Below are 19,984 nucleotides of genomic sequence, written 5' to 3' on the forward strand. Positions count from 1 at the left end.
AGGAGCACAAAATGTGAGAGTCAAACATAAAAGTCCCAGCTTTTAAATTTACCAGCTATGTAATCTCAGACAAGTCCTTTAAACCCAGTTTCTTCTCCTATAAAATAAACTGCTTGTTACTTTCACTCATCATTTGAAAATAAAAGGTGACAACCCAGTTAACATTATTAGCGCAGTGGCAGGCACAAAATAGATGGTCAATAGTAAGCGTTATCACTAAGAACATGATTGTGGTTTGTGGTTTAATGGTACAAGTTCAGTGGAGAAGGTAAAATTTAAGCTGGGCTTGAAAAGGAAGAGCTAGGGTTAAAAAATGGTGAAGGGATAAGTAATAGATTAATGCTGCACCCTGTCTTAACATCTTCCACAAAAGGCCTTAAAAAGCACTTAGAACTGAGTGTCTTATAAATGGATACATGAACACACCGAAATGTGACATGTCATCTTAGAATAGGTGAGTAATGAAGTCAAAATAGGTAACTCCCAGGTTGGTATTCTAACCATTCAACTGCATTTCTTACTTGCCTCCAAACTACTAAAATTGGGAATTTTTTTGTTCTGTCTCCATATTAGCATCAGCATTGACATAGCTATTAATAACATAGATACTAAAGGAAGAAAATGAGATTAACAAAGACATCCTATCAGCCAGGCCTTCATCAAACTATGAACAAGAGGAATCAGTGTCAAAACAATGCATGTAATCCTTTTCTTGATTTCTAGATTGTGAAATGACTCATAACAAGTTGACATATAAAACACAGATCAGCTTCATTAAAAACACTGCACTTTTCTTTCATTTTTATTTTTTATTCATTATATCTAGTCACATATCACTTTTCTTCTGCCACCATTTCGTATGTGAACCATTTCTGGTGGTTTTAAATAGTTTCCTCCTGTAAATAGAGACATATATTAAATTAAAATGAAATCAATAGATTAAGGTTAATTATTCCCTATTCTCTTTTTTATTTCCTAAGCTCAGGATACAATTACTAATTGAATCGAATGAAAGCCATGTTATCTCTTTAATCATGTTTTAAAGAAAAGGCTGTAAAGCAAAAAAGCCCATTCCCATTTTAATTTTCTCTTAAAAGCTTCTGTCATCCCTATTGACTTTGGATTGAAATATTGTAGAAAAGGAAACATGGATTGTTTCTACTGGAAGACTTTTTCAAGTTCTTGTTCACCAACCTTCATGTTATAGGTGTAGAGACTAAAGTTCTGAGAAGGTTCTTGGACCTTACCTAGTTTAGTAGCAGACCTGGGAAATCAGGGCTTCCCAGGCAACTGAGTTAGTAAAGAATCTGCCTGCAATGCAGGAGACTGGGGTTTGGGAAGATCCCCTGGAGGAGGGCAGCCAGCAACCCACTCTAGTATTCTTGCCTGGAGAATTCCAATGGACAGAGGAACCTGGAGGGCTGCAGTCCACGGGATCGCAAAGAATCAGACGTGACTGAGCAACCAAGCACACACACCCACTGGGAAATCAAGCCAGGTTCTGGAGTGCCAGTCCAGTGCTTGTTCATTGTAAGAATGGAGCTTGATAGCTTTACCCATCTATTTCCTATCACACTTTTCACAGGTTTCTTCTTGTTCTATTTGGGGCTGTGAGGAATAAATAAGAATGATATAAGTGGCAGGCAACATGAAATTTAAACATTACTTGTCTTTCTCCTTTCTAAAGCCTTCAGTTCAGACTCAGTTGTGTCCAACTCTTTGCAACCCCATGAACCATAGCACGCCAGGTCTCGCTGTCCATCACCAACTCCCGGAGTCCACCCAAACCCATGTACATTGAGCTGGTGATGCCATCCAGCCATCTCATCATCTGTTGTCCCCTTCTCCTCCTGCCTTCAATCTTTCCCAGCATCAGGGTCTTCTCAAATGAGTCAGCTCTTCGCATCAGGTTGCCAGAGTATTGGAGTTTCAGCTTCAACATCAGTCCTTCAGATGAACACCCAGGACTGATCTCCTTTAGGATGGATTGGTTGGATCTCCTTGCAGTCCAAGGGACTCTCAAGAGTCTTCTCCAACACCACCATTCAAAAGCATCAATTCTTCTGCACTCAGCTTTCTTCACAGTTCAACTCTCACATCCATACATGACTACTGAAAAAACCATAGCCTTTACTAGATGGACCTTAGTTGAAAAAGTAACGTCTTTGCTTTTTAATATGCTGTCTAGGTTGGTCATAACTTTCTTTCCAAGGAGCAAGTGTCTTTTAATTTCATGGCTGCAATCACCATCTGCAGTGATTTTGGGGTCCCTAAATAAAGTGAGCCACTGTTTCCACTGTTTCCAAATCTACCTTTGCCAAGAAGTGATGGGACCAGATGCCATGATCTTAGTTTTCTGAATGTTGAGCTGTAAGCCAACTTTTTCACTCTCCTCTTTCACTTTCATCAAGAGGCTCTTTAGTTCTTCTTCACTTTCTGCCATAAGGGTGGTGTCATCTGCGTATCTGAAGTTATTGATATTTCTCCCGGCAATCTTGATTCCAGCTTGTACTTCCTCCAGCCCAGCATTTCTCATTATGTACTCTGCATATAAGTTAAATAAGTAGGGTGACAATATACAGCCTTGATGTACTCCTTTTCTTATTTGGAGTCAGTCTGTTGTTCCATGCCCAGCTCTAACTCTTGCTTCCTGACCCACATACAAGTTTCTCAAGAGGCAGGTCAGGTGGTCTGGTATTCCCATCTCTTTCAGAATTTTCCACAGTTTATTGTGATCCACACAGTCAAAGGCTTTGGCATAGTCAATAAAGCAGAAATAGATGTTTTTCTGGAACTCTCTTGCTTTTTCGATGATCCAGCCAATGTTGGCAATTTGATCTCTGGTTCCTCTGCCTTTTCTAAAACCAGCTTGAACATCTGGAAATTCACAGTTCATGTATTGCTGAAGCCTGGCTTGGAGAATTTTGAGCATTACTTTACTAGCATGTGAGATGAGTGCAATTGTGCGGTAGTTTGAGCATTCTTTGGCATTGCCTTTCTTTGGGATTGGAATGAAAACTGACCTTTTCAAGTCCTGTGGCCACTGCTGAGTTTTCCAAATTTGCTGGCATATAGAGTGCAGCACTTTCACAGCATCATCTTTCAGGATTTGAAATAGCTCCACTGGAATTCCATCACCTCCACTAGCTTTGTTCGTAGTGATGCTTTCTAAGGCCCACTTGACTTCATGTTTCAGGATGTCTGGCTCTAAGTGAGTGTGAGTGATCACACCATCGTGATTATCTGAGTCATGAAGATGTTTTTTGTACAGTTCTTCTGTGTATTCTTGCCACCTCTTGCTTAATATCTTCTGATTCTATTAGGTCCATACCATTTCCGTCCTTTATTGTGCCCATCTTTGCATAAAATGTTCCCTTGGTATCTCTAATTTTCTTGAAGAGATCTCTAGTCTTTCCCATTCTATTGTTTTCCTCTATTTCTTTGCACCAATCACTGAAAAAGGCTTTTTTATCTCTCCTTGCTATTCTTTGGAAGTCTGCATTCAGATGCTTATATCTTTCCTTTTCTCCTTTGCTTTTTGTTTCTCTTCTTTTCACAGCTATTTGTAAGGCCTCCTCAAACAGCCATCTTGCTTTTTTGCATTTCTTTTTCTTGGGGATGGTCTTGATTTCTGTCTCCTGTTCAATGTCACAGACCTCCGTCCATAGTTCATCAGGCACTCTGTCTATCAGAGCTAGTCCCTGAAATCTATTTCTCACTTCCACTGTATTTAGGTCATACCTGAATGGTCTAATGGTTTTCCCTACTTTCTTCAATTTAAGTCTGAATTTTGCAATAAGAAGCTCATGATCTGAACCACAGCCAGCTCCTGGTCTTGTTTTTGCTGACTGCATAGAGCTTCTCCATCTTTGGCTGCAAAGAATATAATCAGTCTGATTTTGGTGTTGACCACCTGGTGATGTCCATATGTAGAGTCTTCTCTTGTGTTGTTGGAAGATGGTGTTTTCTATGACCAGTGCATTCTCTTGGCAGAACTCTATTAGCCCTTGCCCTGCTCTATTCTGTACTCCAAGGCCAAATTTGCCTATTATTCCAGGTGTTTCTTGACTTCCTACTTTTGCATTCCAGTCCCCTATAATGAAAAGGACATCTTTTTTGCATGTTAGTTCTAGAAGGTCTTGTAGGTCTTCATAGAACCATTCAACTTCAGCTTCTCCAGCGTCACTGGTTGGGGCATAGACTTGGATTAACATGATATTGAATGGTTTGCCTTGGAAACGAACAGAGATCATTCTGTCGTTTTTGAGATTTCATCCAAGTACTGCGTTTTGGACTCTTGTTGACTATGAGGGCTGCTCCATTTCTTCTAAGGGATTCCTGCCCACAGTAGTAGATATAATGGTCATCTGAGTTAAATTCACCCATTCTAATCCATTTTAGATCGCTGATTCCTAGAATATCGATGTTCACTCTTGCCATTTCCTGTTTGACCACTTCCAATTTGCCTTGATTCATGAACCTAACATTCCAGGTTACTATGCAATATTGCTCTTTACAGCATCGGAACTTGTTTCTATCTAAAGACTTGTGTAAATATAATTTCATGAATCACAACACATCTAAGGATACTTAAGCAAGTTACCAGGTGGCTCCCCCAGTGGAGAAGACCCAGGTTAGATCTCTGGGCCAGGAAAATCTCCTAGAGAAGGGAATGGCTACCCACCCTAGTATTCTTGCTGGAAAATTCCACAGACAGAGAAGCCTGGAAGATTGCATTCCATGGGGTTGCAAAGAGTCAGACACAGCTGAGCTACTAACATTTTCACTTCAAGGAAGTTCTAATAATAAACAAAAGCAAGTTCTGAAAAATGGTACAAATGAACTTATTTAGAAAACAGAAACAGACCCACAGACTTAGAGAACCAACTTACGGTTACCAGGGAGAAAGGTGGGTGGGGGAGAAATAGACTGGGAATTTGGGATTGACACATTACGCATAGCTAGCTTTAAAATAAGATGTCTTTCCATGAAAAAAAAATCTGAAAAGAACCTTTTTGAAAAGGAAGAATCTTTTGTAATTCAAATAACCATCTTCTAAGTAACCTGTCTCACCACCCTGGATGTTCATAGCACTGTGAGAGGAGTTTGTTGATTCAGGATTGATAGAAAGCTCACTTAGCTCACCAGTAGACAAATGGCCAAGTTCTCCGCAGTTTACCAGCCCTGTCCCTGATGGGTTAGACATAGTACTCATGCATTCTCCAGGTGATGCAAGTTCTAAGATCTACCCTGAGATGATGAGCCTTGTGGGGATACCATACACCACCTGTTTCTCTTGAGGAAATCAGAATTCATTAGCACATAGGATTATTACTCTTTGATAGGAGCTAGACGGGCTGGCAAGAAAGTCTACTTTTCACATCAGAATGAACTGATGTTGCTTCTGTTTCTTCTTCTTGAATGCATTCTCATGGGGGGATAAAATCTGTTTTCCCTGAGAACTATAGGTTTATTATAGTCATATACTGTGGGGGCTCCAATGTGAAGTCTGGTATCTAAATTCAATGATTCCTGAAGTGCCAGTTTTTAGTTAAATGTGCCATCATAAATTACTGGGTATTCTTTGATGATTATGATGATGGCATTCACAAAATGATTAGTGCATTTAAAATGCATCAATCTACTATTCATACACTTGTCTTCAAATAAAACTACATATTCATTCTATATAAAATAGATAACCAATAAGGACCTACTGTATAGCACAGGGAACTATCCTTAATATTTCATTATAACCTATAAGGGAAATGAATCTGAAAAAGAGTACATGCTATGTGTCCAAAATGAAATATAACTGAGTCATTGTGCTGCACACCTAAAACTAACACATTTTAAGTCAACCGTATTTCAATTAAAAAAAGAATCCAACCCAATCAGACAATTGGCAGAAGACCTCAATGGACATTGCGCTAAAGAAGACATAAGGATGGTCAAAAAATACATGAAAAGATGCTCCACATCATAAATTATTAGAGAAATTCAAATCAAAACTACAATGAGATATGACTTCACACTCGTCAGAATACGTGCATGCATGCTCAGTCATGTCCAACTCCTTTGCGATCCCTTGGGCTGTAGCCCACCAGGCTCCTCTGTCCATGGAATTTTCCAGGCAAGAATACTGGAGTGGGTTGCCGTTTCCTCCTTCAGGGGATCTTGCCAACCCAGGGATCAAACCTGCATCTTTTGCATCTCCTTCATTGCCAGGCAGATTCTTTACTACTGTGCCACCTGGGAAGCCCCAGTCAGAATGACCATCATCAGAAATATTAAAAAAATAAATGCTAAAGAATGAATAGAGAAAATGGAACCCTCCTACACTGTTGGTAGGACTCTAAATTGGTAGAGTCACTATGGAAAACAGTATGGAGGTTTGTTTAAAAACTAAAAATAGAGCTACCATATAATCCAGCAATCCCACTCCTGACCAAATATCTGGAGAAAACCATAATTTGAAAGGATACATGCACCCCAGTGTTCATTGGAGCACTATTTACAATAGCCAGGACATGGAAGCAACCTAAATATCCATCGACAGATTAATGGGTGAGAAGATGTGGTACATATATACAATGGGATATTGCTTGTCCATGAAAAGGAATGAAATAATGCCATTTGCAGCAACATGGATGGACCTAGAAATTGTTATACAGAGTAAAGTAAGTCATAAAGGGAAACAAAAATACTGTATAATACTGTTTATATGTGGAAGCTAGAAAAATGATACAGATGAACTATTTGCAAAGCAAGAATACAGTAGATATAGATGTAGAAAGTAAACATGTCTACCAAAGGGGATGAGATAAATTGGGAGACTAGGATGCACAACTCTAAAATAGATAACTAATGAAAACCTACTGTACAGTACAGGGAACTCTACTCTGCTCCATGGTGACCTAAATGGGAAAGAAACGTAAAAAAGAGTGGATATGTGTATAACTTTGCTATACAGCAGAAAGTAGCATAACATTGTAAAGCAACTATACTCCACCAAAAATTAAGTAAAAGGTTATGTGCAAAAATACTAAATTATTCATATTATTGCTTTGTTAAGAATATTTTTTCTGAGTTTTCTGTTTAATAGTGGCATATGAAAAGTGAAAGTGAAAGTCACTTAGTTATGTCCGACTCTTTGTGACCCCATGGACTGTAGCCTGCCAGGCTCTCCTGTCCATGGAATTTTCCAGGCACGAATACAGGTGTGAGCAACCATTCCTTTCTCCAGGGAGTATTTCAAACCCATGGATCAAACGCAGATCTCCTGCATTGCAAGCAGATTCTTTACCATCTGAGCCACCAGGGAAGCCCAGTTGTGGCACATAGCACTATATTTTCTCTTCTTTTTCACATCACTCTCCCTTCTGGCCAACAGCGTTCATTTATGGGATCTCTGATCTAGATGAAGGGTGGATTTTCTATCTGTGTAATCCCAGGTGGCGCTAGTGGCAAAGAATCCACCTGCCAATGCAGTAGACTTAGAGATGTGAGTTTGATCCCTGAGTCAGAAAGATCCCCTGGAGGAGGGCATGGCAACCCACTCCAGCATCTTTGCCTGGAGAATCCCATGGACAGAGGACCCTGGTAGGCTACAGTCCATAGAGTCTCAGAGAATCGGAGATAAGTGAAGTGACTTTGCATGCATGCATGCATAGAAGTAGTATTGTGTACTCATTAAGGCATCAGGCATAAAATCTCAGTTTTACCACTTACTGGTTATGTGACCTTATGCAATTTAACTGCTCTGTTCCTCAGTTTATTCATCTGTACATTGAAGATGATTATAACAATATAAACCTCATAAGATTGTTGAGAGGATTAAATGAATTACTACATATAAAGCATTTGGAACTATGCTTGATAATCCATGAGTATTCTGCCATTGTTATTCTGATACTGTGTTAATCAAGAAATTAGAAAAAACAATAGCAACTTGCTTTAACCTCCTGGGCTCAGACTAGCTATAGTTACTAACATTTTCTTTGTGGTGTTGTCTATTCAATAATTTAGGAGACTTCTTCATGTGATTTTTCTCCACATGTTTGTAATCTGGTAAAGAGACAGCATGGAAGAACTCATGGGTTGCAGGCCTCCTTCACAGGGAGATGGTTTGTTATCCAGCACAAAAAACTCCTCCTTGTTTTCAGAACAGAGCTGAAAGCTGGCTACATATTTTTTCATCTCTCTGGTGACTTTCAATGCACTGCAAAATTAACCCACTTTATAAGCATCATAAGCATCCTCTTTGCTAGATGCCTTTTAGAATTTTCTTAAAGGAACTTCTGTGAATTTCCATGTCTTTTTTTGAACATCTGTGGGACCTTTACTGAAGCCTAAAAGGCTAAGAAATGTCCAGACATAGGCTCATTCAGTTTGGGTGCAGCAATCTTGGAATAATGGCATTTTGATATTAAAATCATTTTAATTATGCAAGTGAATTAGCTTTATTCTTGCAAGAGAATGAGTTGAAATAAAAGAAATTGGGTTAGCTTATTTTAATAAGAAGTTATGGCACCCCACTCCAGTACTGTTGCCTGGAAAATCCCATGGACGGAGGGGCCTGGTAGGCTGCAGTCCATGAGGTCGCTAAGAGTCGGACACGACTGAGCGACTTCACTTTCACTTTTCACTTTCATGCATTGGAGAAGGAAATGGCGACCCATTCCAGTGTTCTTGCCTGGAGAATCCCAGGGACGGGGGAGCCTAGTGAGTCGGACACGACTGAAGTGACTTAGAAGTATATGTATGTATACAACTATGTGTATCATATTTATGTTCGACTCCTGCCTCAATATCGGAATTCTATGTAACCGTCAATGAATAATTAATCTAATGAGAAATAACATCAGTAAGTACCTTCATTGGTTTGGAGATTTTATAAAGGCTAGCTCATTTAATCTTCAAAATTAGAAAAATCATGAAATCCAACAGGACCCCCCTGCTGAGAGCAGTAGTCATTGATTATGGCTTTTGAGAGAAGAACCAGTTGCAATACCTTTTTGACTCTAAAAGAGTGTATGGTACATAATAGATGCTCAATTAATGTTTGTTAAATCAACTGTGGATATATGAATGAATTAATTATATTATTTTAAGGAATATATGGGAGCGATGAAAATGCCTAGCGTTTAACCAAGGTAAACACTGTATGTGTGACCCTAGACAAGTCAGTTTACCATCTGGGACCTCAATTTATTCATCTGCAAATCAAAGGTCAGATCTCATCAACTCTTCAGTCTTAAAAACTCACCATGGGATTTACACCATCATTTACTGTCAATCAATATTCTCTGTACAGAAATACTTTTCACATTTCCATTAGCTTGGCAACAACAAGTCCTGACATATTCACTTCATTTTTCCTTTTGACTTTGTGATTTGAAAGTAAGATTTAAAAACCAATAATGCAAGAAACATGCACATATTAGATTCAACCCCAAAGGACAGTCTCAACCCCACAGTATGAGACTAGATAGATGGCAGTTGGTATCCAAAATTTCTGTATTCTTTTAAAAGGCATCTTCTCTTTTTTCATTTCAAATTGTTTTAAAATTTTCCCTAATTTGATCTAGTTTCATAGTTATGTGAAAGCGCTTTGCTCCTAGAGCCTACCCTCTTCTACTTGAAAAATAACACAGCTTGGACATACTTTTTTAGTTTCTACCAGCCCATTCATAATAATTTGTCTACATTTCATTTTTTTATTTTCCTAAAAATTGCCAGGGGTAAAAATTAAATTAAGCTACAAATTCCCTAATGAATGAAAGATAAGACTAATGATTAGTACTTGACTGAAGGGATAATAAAGGCTAATAGGAGCACGCTTTACCTGGTATTTATGGCAAGTGTCAAATTAATGGAGTAGACAGAAGGACTTCATTGACTCTCTGAAGTGATATTTTCCTTTTGTAGTTCAGAGTGTCACACACACACAGACACACACACAGATATAGTTCTGAAATAAAGCTGTGTGTAGGGCCTCTGGACTTGCCCCTCCAGGAATAAAGACCCTAGGGTCTGAACTCCGAAGCATGTGACAGTCTGCTTACGTAAGCAGACTGTTCGGTACAAGCAGTACTAAAAATTGCTTAACCAGTTCAGTAGTCATTTACTACTAAGCAACACCAGGGAACAGACGTCTTCTGCCCTGTTTGAGTAATCCTTTTCCTTCATATCATCACACTTGAAAGCACATTTCGTGTGCTTCACTCTCCTACTCTCTTGTAGGACACAGGTTCCCTAAGAAGCACCACATTATCTCTTTCATTTTGATAGAGATTCCAAAGAAATTCTAGCTCAAAATCTTTTTCAAAGTAGTCAGTAAAAGAAAACTCTTTAGTAAAAGATCCCCAAACCTAAGCTGATTCATTACAAGCAAAAATTGGATGACCTGGATTCCAGTAAAACAGAATAAAGTAGACAGTCTCTAGAGAATGTTGTGACAATATTTGTTTTAAAAATTACCAGTATCCGAGTATGGTTACATGAAATTTTTTCAATCTTGGTCCAGATACCTCTAAACCTCATCTCTTAATGTAACTGTGTCCCTTTCACCACATCAGTAGCCATGTATATTTAACCAGCTTTGTGTAGGATTGAAATCTGATTATATTAACTTAGCCAAGGCTTCACCCAGGTGACGCAGGAGACTCTGCTTGAATAATATGCCCTCTTCCCCAATTCAAACACTTGGAGCTCAGTTTCACACAAGTTTTGTGTCATCTGGAATTAATCTCTTTGGTAGCAAAAAAACAGTGAATTATTGATACAATAAGTGGATTCAAAAAGAATATGTTTCAAGTGATAACAAATATGAAAGATATTTAACATTTCTTATCTTTCTTGTTTCAAATCCGTCTTTGGTATTGGTTAACTCTAAACCAGAATTTAGAGTTAACCATTTCTCAACATACTCAAAAGAGACAGAATTATTCTGAAGAGAATAAGATTTGTGATCTGAAGAGATTTATCTACACTCATGTACACAAATTAATGTGACTCTGGGACAATGGATTCAGATTTTTGAGACATAATTGACCCAAACTGCATGCTTATGGGGACGGGAAGTTTGGTCCTTCCTAGCTAAATTCCAAATATATATGATAGGAATATATCACATATATGACGGCCACACAAAGATAGGTGGCCATCCCCTTTCCTGATGACCCTCACAAAGCTGGTGTGTCTGCTGATTGTGAGGGAAAAGACATAATGAGCTTCTGGGCTGAGGGTCAGAGGCATTTAGACCAAGACTGAATTTCATAAAAAGACCATGAATAGAGATTGATTACTTTTAGGACACATGATAACAAAGCATAGAGAATCGAAGGAGTGATCAATCTGACCACTAACTCCTCAAGGTTCTGTTGCTATTCCAACTCATGTCAGGGCTTGGTTTATGACTCCCTCATCTTTACTTCTGGCCCAGCTCTCTTCTACAAGACTGTCCTCTAGGTGATCCATAGGCATCTTAATTTGGCAAAAGTAGTTCAAGTTTGGGGACTGACTGCTTCAGCAGATGGGTTTTCAGTTCTACTCAACAACTTGAAATAGGTAATTCAAATTGTCCTTGAAGTTAAATCTTGATAAAAACATAATAAGGGTTTGAGGAAGGGCCCCCTCAGTTACTATGTAGGGGAAAGCTTATCTTGGATTTTACAGTACTCAGGCTCTCAAGCATTGCAGTAATAAAACCAGTTGTGAGTAAAATCTGCAAAAAACACTATGCTGTATACTTGAAACAAATGCCACACTGTAAATCAAGCACACTTTAATTTTAAAAAAAAAGTACTTTCCTTCTTCTGATTTTTGTTCACCACTCCTTTCAGCCTTAGCTTCTATGTTTTTCTCCTTATATGGAATGTTGGTCCCCAAATTCTTTACTATAAAAATTCCTACCACACCAAAAAAATTATTCAGAACATGATCTGCTGCCTATCATATAACATGTGTTCAAAAAACACTTTGGACACCAAATACATAAATGGTTTTAGGATGAAGGACTGGATGAATGGTAAAGAGAAAATCTGAAGAGAGTTCTTAAAGGTGCCTAGAAGCAATTTAAGCCCTTTCAAAGATGGATGGTGAAAGACATGTTGACATTGTATTCTGCCAGGGTGTAAGGGATATGACATCAGCTTCTCTGAAGAAAAAGCCTGGATGAATCACAGGTGTATTTCAGCACACTTGGGGTTTTGTGGTAAGCTACTGTCCATCTTTCTCAAAAGAAGAGAATGTAATTAACATACTCGTATATATCTTTCCTTGTGGTCTTGAAGGGTTGATGGAGGATATAAAGTTGAGGTTACAAGGATTTAACTACAGATTTTTGTTTAAAGGATTTGCTTATTAACTGTCAAGGGCTTACACTAAGGTAAACATGTATCAAAGTTACAAATAGAGAAAAAAGTAAAAACCAGAACCATGATTATACTAAATATATTTAAAAATACAGTCATTTTAGTAGGACAAGGCAAAGTGAACTCCATTTGGATTATACTCAAAGATAAACTATACTTGAATTATCTTTATGATTTCTTGGGGTATTATTTTATTCTACTTTTTATTTTATTTTACAGGAAGTTTCTAATTTTGAGAATGGGAAAACAAAAAGAAAGTAAGTCAAATTTACTTTGAAAACTTTATGTTCTCTTAGTTCTGTAATGTTGAATGGAATATTTTAGTGGGTTTCCTGTCAAAGTGCTTTTTAAAAATCGTCACTTACCAATCTAGGTATACTTTACTCTGCTACCATTTATATTTATGCTGATGCATAGGAAACTGGTGTTGTGACATTGCTGTAGACAAGGATGCAAAAATTAAATTTTCAGAAGAAGAAACGTGTCTAAACTAGGTTCAGATTAAAGTGGAAGCCTACTCGAAAACATGTTTCTATTGGTGACCTATTAATCTTCTGGAGTTCTTCTAATCCAAATAAAAATGTGTTTGCAAAGAGATTTGGGTTATTTAGGTCAGGCTTGGCTTTATATTCAGCACATCAAGCTGCCAGAGGATGCGACACACACATGTTGCATAAGGTAATGGGATTTTTAACTAATAAGCAGGAAATACATAGAAGCAGGAAGTTGGTTTATGGGGAAATTTCCAGATTGGTTGCTGATGATACAGAAGAACAACTTCCTTGCACCCCGGAATGGTCTGAGACTAAATTGTCAATATGTGAACTTCTTCTGGATGTAGTCTTTTTTGACAGCTCTTACCAGCCCCCAAACCTCCCTCTGCCCCCACCTCCACCCACAAAGCACTTTGTGCTTTCATAGTCTTTCCTCCCTTTCTTGCTAAAAGCTTTCTCCCAGTAAGGATATAAAATGCATCCATAGTAAGTAGGTAATTGCATGATTAACAGCTTAGAGCACCTGCCAGGGTAGTTGTATTTCAGCCATAGTTAGCTACTTAAACTACATCAGTGGCATTTTAAGCATGAGTAGGAATAAAGAAGGGTTTTTTAATCAGGGCTCTTATCAGTCTTAAAAGTCGCCCCTCCTATGTAACTGTTTATTCTATCCACGGATAAGGAACTCGCTAATCCCAAATCAAATACTTACACAAAATTGCAGCTTTTGGTTTATGACTGATGCTTCTACGGATTAGATGATACCCAAACACGGAGGGGCAGAAGCAGGATAAATGAGAGGGAAAGCACCCGATGATGACTAAACTAGGTTTTTCAAACATAAGCCAAATCAATTAACGTGCTTTGCAAATTCCTACCAGTTAAACTTGAAAACTTTATTCAGTCCCTCAATTCTTTTGCCCATCACTCCCCTAAAAAGAATAATCCCTTTTGTCATTATGCACCTACTTCACTTTATAATATTATAAGTAGCTTTTTTTTGGAACACTTGCTACTTCCCAAGAGATGTCCTGAATAAGTATTTTGCAGTAAAAAATTAAAACAAAACAAAATAACATGGTTAAGAAAAAAGAAACACTCTATATGGAGGAGTTTGCTTATAAACCTGAGCTTAAAAAAGGTGAATAATGGAAAACACCCCAGTTATAACAAAATTGTTTATACATACACAATATGCTTATGTTCACCGAAGGTGTAAATTGACTAACACAATCAAGTATCAATTTATAGTCAATCTTATTTCATTTCTACCCACCTGACTCACCATTCTCACCACCCACACTGGGATTTTTATAAAGCATTTCTTAGACATACAATTTCATGTTCCACGATATCATTAACAACACAAGAATTATTTTTGAAAGCATAACTACAACATCACATTTAGAAAAAAACATAACTACTACACTGGAACAAAATAAGAAAAATAATCAAATATCACCAAGTCTAGAGTCAGTGTTAAAATGTGTCTGGTAGCCTCAAGTGCTTTTTTTAATAGTAGCTAGTTTATTTGAATCGTGATCCAAAGAAGACTCATGCATTGCATTTTGTTCATGTTTCTCAATTTATAGGTCTCTCCTCCCATTTATTTGTTGAAAAAACTGAATTGTTCTTTCTGAGGAATTTTTTATAGTTTGAATTTTACTGATTGCATCCTATGTGTGTGTGTGTTTTAAACACATGTTCTCTGTTCTGTTTACTGTAAATTTTTAGTTAGATCTCCAGGCTTGATAAGATTAAAGTTTCATAAGGCTTGATAAGATCCAAGTTATTTCTGTCTTATGTATTTATTTTTAAAGTAGGTCATCAGTGACTTTATACTTCCTGTTGCATTACATGGGAAGCTCATATATCGGCTTGTCTCTATTTTTATGACTGTAAACTTGCGTATTGGGTTCAGATGGTATCAGACTGACCCATCCAGCACACGTTGCCCATCAGCCTTTCAATTAAAAACTTTAATTAGAATTGGCGATTATTGCACACATTTATTGTTTTATTGGGCTTCCCTGGTGTCTCAGAGGGTAAAGGTCTGCCTGCAATGCAGGAGACCTGAGTTCGATCCCTGGGTCAGGAAGGTCCCTAGAGAAGGAAATGGCAACCTGCTCCAGTAATCTTGCTTGGAAAATCCCACGGACAGAGGAGTTTAGTAGGCTACAGTCCATGGGGTCGCAAAGAGTTGGACACGACTGAGGAATTTCATTTTTCATTGTTTTATTAGGGATTATACAGTGGTTGTATTCAAATTGCAGTATTTTTCTGTATTTATTGAATATAGTTATTTTTAGAAGAACTATTTGATTATTTTGAGGTACACTCATACAGAATGGCCTACTGTTTTCTTTTTGCAGGGTTGGGAGGGCTGAGATTTGTGAATGTTTCTTTATATTGCATGAAAATTTCCAATCCAAGATTATACTTTGATTAACTACACTTTGTCATCTAGGCTCAGGAAAATTCAGGTCCAAATGTAAAACTTACTTAGAGGTAGAATTTATTTCTGCTCACCATGGCTTTGCACTCATGTCTAAGTGATCTAATTTCTATTTCACTTAAAACATAATTTATTAAATCTAGACTTAAATATCTGTTTCTTTTATTCTTCTAGGTCAATCCGGAGATCTATGTCTGAAAGTAAAGTATTTGGTGAGTAATCCATAAGATTTCTCATGCACATGATACATTCTATTTCTCTAAGAGTGATTTTCTTCTGTTAATGCCATAAAGTAACCGAAATTGATGAATGAAAACAAATTGATTTGTCTTTGAATTATATAGAAGAGATTTAAAAAAGAAATGTGGTTTTATTCTAATTTTAAATGGCTATGACAAATAACAATAGAATGGGAAAGACTAGAGATCGCTTCAAGAAAAATAGTGATACCAAGGGAACATTTCATGACAAGGTGGGCACAATAAAGGACAAAAACAGTATGGACCTAACAGAAGCAGAAAATAATAAGAAGTGGCGAGACTACAAAGAAGAACTATACCAAAAAAAAAAAAATTAATGACCCAGATATTCACGATGGTGTGATCACTCACCCAGAGCCAGACATCCTGGAATGTGAAGGCAAGTGGGCCTTAGGAAGCATCACTATGAACAAAGCTAGTGGAAGGAATGGAATTCTAGTTGAACTATTTCAAATTCTAAAAGATGATGCTGTGAAAGTGCTGCACTCAATATGCCAGCAAATTTGGAAATTCAGCAGTGGCCACAGAACTGGAAAAGGTCAGTTTTCATTACAATCCCAAAAAGGCAATGTCAAAGAATGTTCAAACTACCACACAATTGCACTCATCTCACATGCTAGCAAAGTAATGTTCAAAATTCTCCAAGCTAGGCTTCAACAGTACATGAACTGAGAAATTCCAGATGTTCAAACTGGATTTAGAAAAGGCAGAGGAACCATAGATCAAATTGCCAACATCCGTTGGATCATAGAAAAAGCAAGAAAGTTCAAGAAAACCATCTACTTCTGCTTTATTGAATACACCAAAGCCTTTGACTGTATGGATCACAACAAACTGGAAAATTTTTCAAGAGATAGGAATCAGTTTAGTTCAGTCTCTCAGTCGTGTCTGACTCTTTGTGACCCCATGAACTGCAGCAGGCCAGGCCTCCCTGTCCATCACCAACTCCTGGAGTTCACTCAAACTCATGTCCGTCAAGTCAGTGATGTCATCCAGCCATCTCATCCTCTGTCGTTCCCTTATCCTCCTGCCACCAATCCCTCCCAGCATCAGAGTCTTTTCCAATGAGTCAACTCTTCACATGAGGTGGCCAAAGTACTGGAGTTTCAGCTTTAGCATTAGTCCTTCCAAAGAACACCCAGGACTGATCTCCTTTAGAATGGACTGGTTGGATCTCCTTGCAGTCCAAGGGACTCTCAAGAGTCTTCTCCAACACCACAGTTCAAAAGCATCAATTCTTTGGTGCTCAGCCTTCTTCACAGTCCAACTCTCACATCCATACATGACTAATGGGAAAACCATAGCCTTGACTAGATGGACCTTTGTTGGCAAAGTACTGTTTCTGCTTTTGAATATGCTATCTAGGTTGGTCATAACTTTCCTTCCAAGGAGCAAGTGTCTTTTAATTTCATGGCTGCAGTCACCATCTGCAGTGATTTTGGAGGCCCCCCCCCCAAAAAAAATCTGACACTGTTTCCACTGTTTCTCCATCTATTTCCCATGGAGTGATGGGACCAGATGCCATGATCTGAGTTTTCTGAATGTTGAGCTGTAAGCCAACTTTTTCACTCTCCTCTTTCACTTTTTACTAAAAAGAGGCTTTTAAATTCCTCTTCACTTTCTGCCATAAGGGTGATGTCATCTGCATGTCTGAGATGATTGATATTTCTCCCGGCAATCTTGATTCCAGCTTGTGCTTCCTCCAGCCCAGAGTTTCTCATGATGTACTCTGCATATAAGTTAAATAAGCAGGGTGACAGTATACAGCCTTGACATACTCCTTGTCCTATTTGGAACCAGTCTGTTGTTCCATGTCCAGTTCTAACTATTGCTTCCTGACCTGCATACAGGTTTCTCAAGAGTCAGGTCAGGTGGTCTGGTAGTCCCATCTCTTTCAGAATTTTCCACAGTTTCTGGTGATCCACACAGTCAAAGGCTTTGGCATAGTCAAGAAAGCAGAACTAGATGTTTTTCTGGAACTCTCTTGCTTTTCCCATGATCCAGCCAATGTTGGCAATTTGATCTCTGGTTCCTCTGTCTTTTCTAAAACAGCTTGAATATCTGGAAGTTCACAGTTCATGTATTGCTGAAGCCTGACTTGGAGCATTTTGAGCATTACTTTACTAGTGTGTGAGATGAGTGCAATTGTGTGGTAGTTTGAGCATTCTTTGGCATTGCCTTTCTTTGGAATTGGAATGAAAACTGACCTTTTCCAGTCCTGTGGCCACTGCTGAGTTTTCCAAATTTGCTGGCATATTGAGTGCAGCACTTTCACAGCATCGATTTGAAATAGCTCAACTGGAATTCCATCACCTCCACTAGCTTTGTTCGTAGTGATGCTTTCTAAGGCTCACTTGACTTCACATTTCAGGATGTCTGGCTCTAGGTGAGTGATCACACCATCATGATTATCTTGGTCATGAAGATCTTTTTTGTACAGTTCTTCTGTGTATTCTTGCCAATTCTTCTTAATATCTTTTGCTTCTGTTAGGTCCATATTATTTCTGTCCTTTATTGAGCCCATCTTTGCATGAAATGTTCCCTTGGTACCTCTAATTTTCCTGAAGAGACCTCTAGTCTTTCCTATTCTATTGTTTTCCTCTATTTCTTTGCATTGATTGCTGAGGAAGGCTTTCTTATCTCTTCTTGCTATTCTTTGGAACTCTGCATTCAGATGCTTATATCTTTCCTTTTCTCCTTTGCTTTCTGCTTCTCTTCTTTTCACAGCTATTTGTAAGGCCTCCCCAGACAGCCATTTTGCTTTTTTGCATTTCTTTTCCCTGGGGATGGTCTTGTTCCCTGTCTCCTGTACAATGTCACAAACCTCCATCCATAGTTCATCAGGCACTCTATCTATCAGATCTAGGCCCTTAAATCTATTTCTCACTTCCACTGTATAATCATAAGGGGTTTTATTTAGGTCATACCTGAATGGTCTAGTGGTTTTCCCTACTTTCTTCAATTTAAGTCTTAATTTGGCAATAAGGAGTTCCTGATCCGAGCCACAGTCAGCTCCCGGTCTTGTTTTTGCTGACTGTATAGAGCTTCTCCATCTTACCTGCCTTCTGAAAAATCTCTATGAAGGTCAAAAAGCAAGAGTAAAACCAGACATGGAAGAATGGACTGGTTACAAATTGGGAAAAGAGTATTTCAAGACTGTGTGTTGTCACCCTGCTTATGTAATTTATATGCAGCATACATCATGTGAATGTACGCTGGGCTGGATGAAGCACAGGCTGGAATTAAGATTGCAGGGAGAAATATTAGTAACCTCAGATATGCAGATGACACCACCCTAATGGCAGAAAATGAATAAGAACTGAACAGCCTCTTGATGAAAGTTAAAAAAGAGAGTGAACATGCTGGCTTGAAACCTCATTACTCAAAAAACTAAGATCATGGCATCCAGTCCCATCACTTCATGGCAAATAGATGGGGAAACAATGGCAACAATGAGAGACTTTATTTTCTTGGGCTTCAAAATCACTTCAGATGCTGACTGCAGCCATGAAACTAAAAGACGTTTGTTCCTTGGAAGAAAAGCTATGACCAACCTAGACAGCATATTAAAAAGCAGAGACATTACTTTGCCAACAAAGGCTCATCTAGTCAAATGGTTTTCGTCTATGGTTCTCCCAGTAGTCATATATGGATGAGATATATGATATGAGAGTCGGACCATAAAGAAAGCTGAGCACCAAAGAAATGATGCTTTTGAACTCTGGTGTTGGAGAAGACTCTTGAGAGTCCCTTGGGCTGTAAGGAGATGAAAGCCATTAATCCTAAAGGAAATCTGTCCTGAATATTCATTGGATGGATTGATGCTGAACCTGGAACTCTAATACTTTGGCCACCTGATGCAAAGAACTGACTCATTGGAAAAGTCCCTGATGCTAGGAAAGATTGAAGGCAGGAGAAGGGGATAACAGAGGATGAGATGGTTAGATGGCATCACTGACTTGATGGACATGAATCTGAGAAGGTCTGGGATGATGACGGGAAGCCTGGCGTTCTGCAGTCCATGGAGCTGCAAAGAGTTGGACACAACTGAGCAATTGATCTGAACTGAAGACAAAAAACTATTGGCTTATTCAGAATTATTTCCTTTTATACCAAAAAAAAAAAAAAAAACAAACCTTTTATTGGCTGATTACCTTCCAGTTTCCCAACTTTAGCTTGGAGGGCCCATAGTCAAGATGATCTCTTAGCTATATTTTCATAGCTAGGAATTTAGGAATGAAATAAACAATGGTTGAATTATAAAAGACTTATCATAGCATCTCAAGTACCAGCGATTTTCTTCAGTTTTTGTGGCTATAGTATACATAGTAATAACAGAAGCAATTGGTTTGATGTGTATTTTAATTCTAGTGCATGCTAAGTCGCTTCAGGCTTGTC

The 19,984-nt window shown here is 38.3% G+C and overlaps 1 protein-coding gene across 1 annotated transcript in view; it reads left to right on the forward strand.

Annotated features, from left to right (window-relative positions):
* LOC139182240 (putative uncharacterized protein ENSP00000383407) overlaps positions 1-19,984 on the forward strand; it is a 46,243-nt gene that overhangs the window by 15,888 nt on the left and 10,371 nt on the right. Inside the window, exons 3-4 of the mRNA XM_070786773.1 lie at positions 12,597-12,634; positions 15,501-15,538. Of these exons, the coding sequence (XP_070642874.1) occupies positions 12,597-12,634; positions 15,501-15,538 (76 nt within the window). The remainder of the gene's footprint in view (positions 1-12,596; positions 12,635-15,500; positions 15,539-19,984) is intronic.

Source organism: Bos indicus, chromosome 1, assembly GCF_029378745.1.
Source record: "Bos indicus isolate NIAB-ARS_2022 breed Sahiwal x Tharparkar chromosome 1, NIAB-ARS_B.indTharparkar_mat_pri_1.0, whole genome shotgun sequence".
Taxonomy (NCBI): domain Eukaryota; kingdom Metazoa; phylum Chordata; class Mammalia; order Artiodactyla; family Bovidae; genus Bos; species Bos indicus.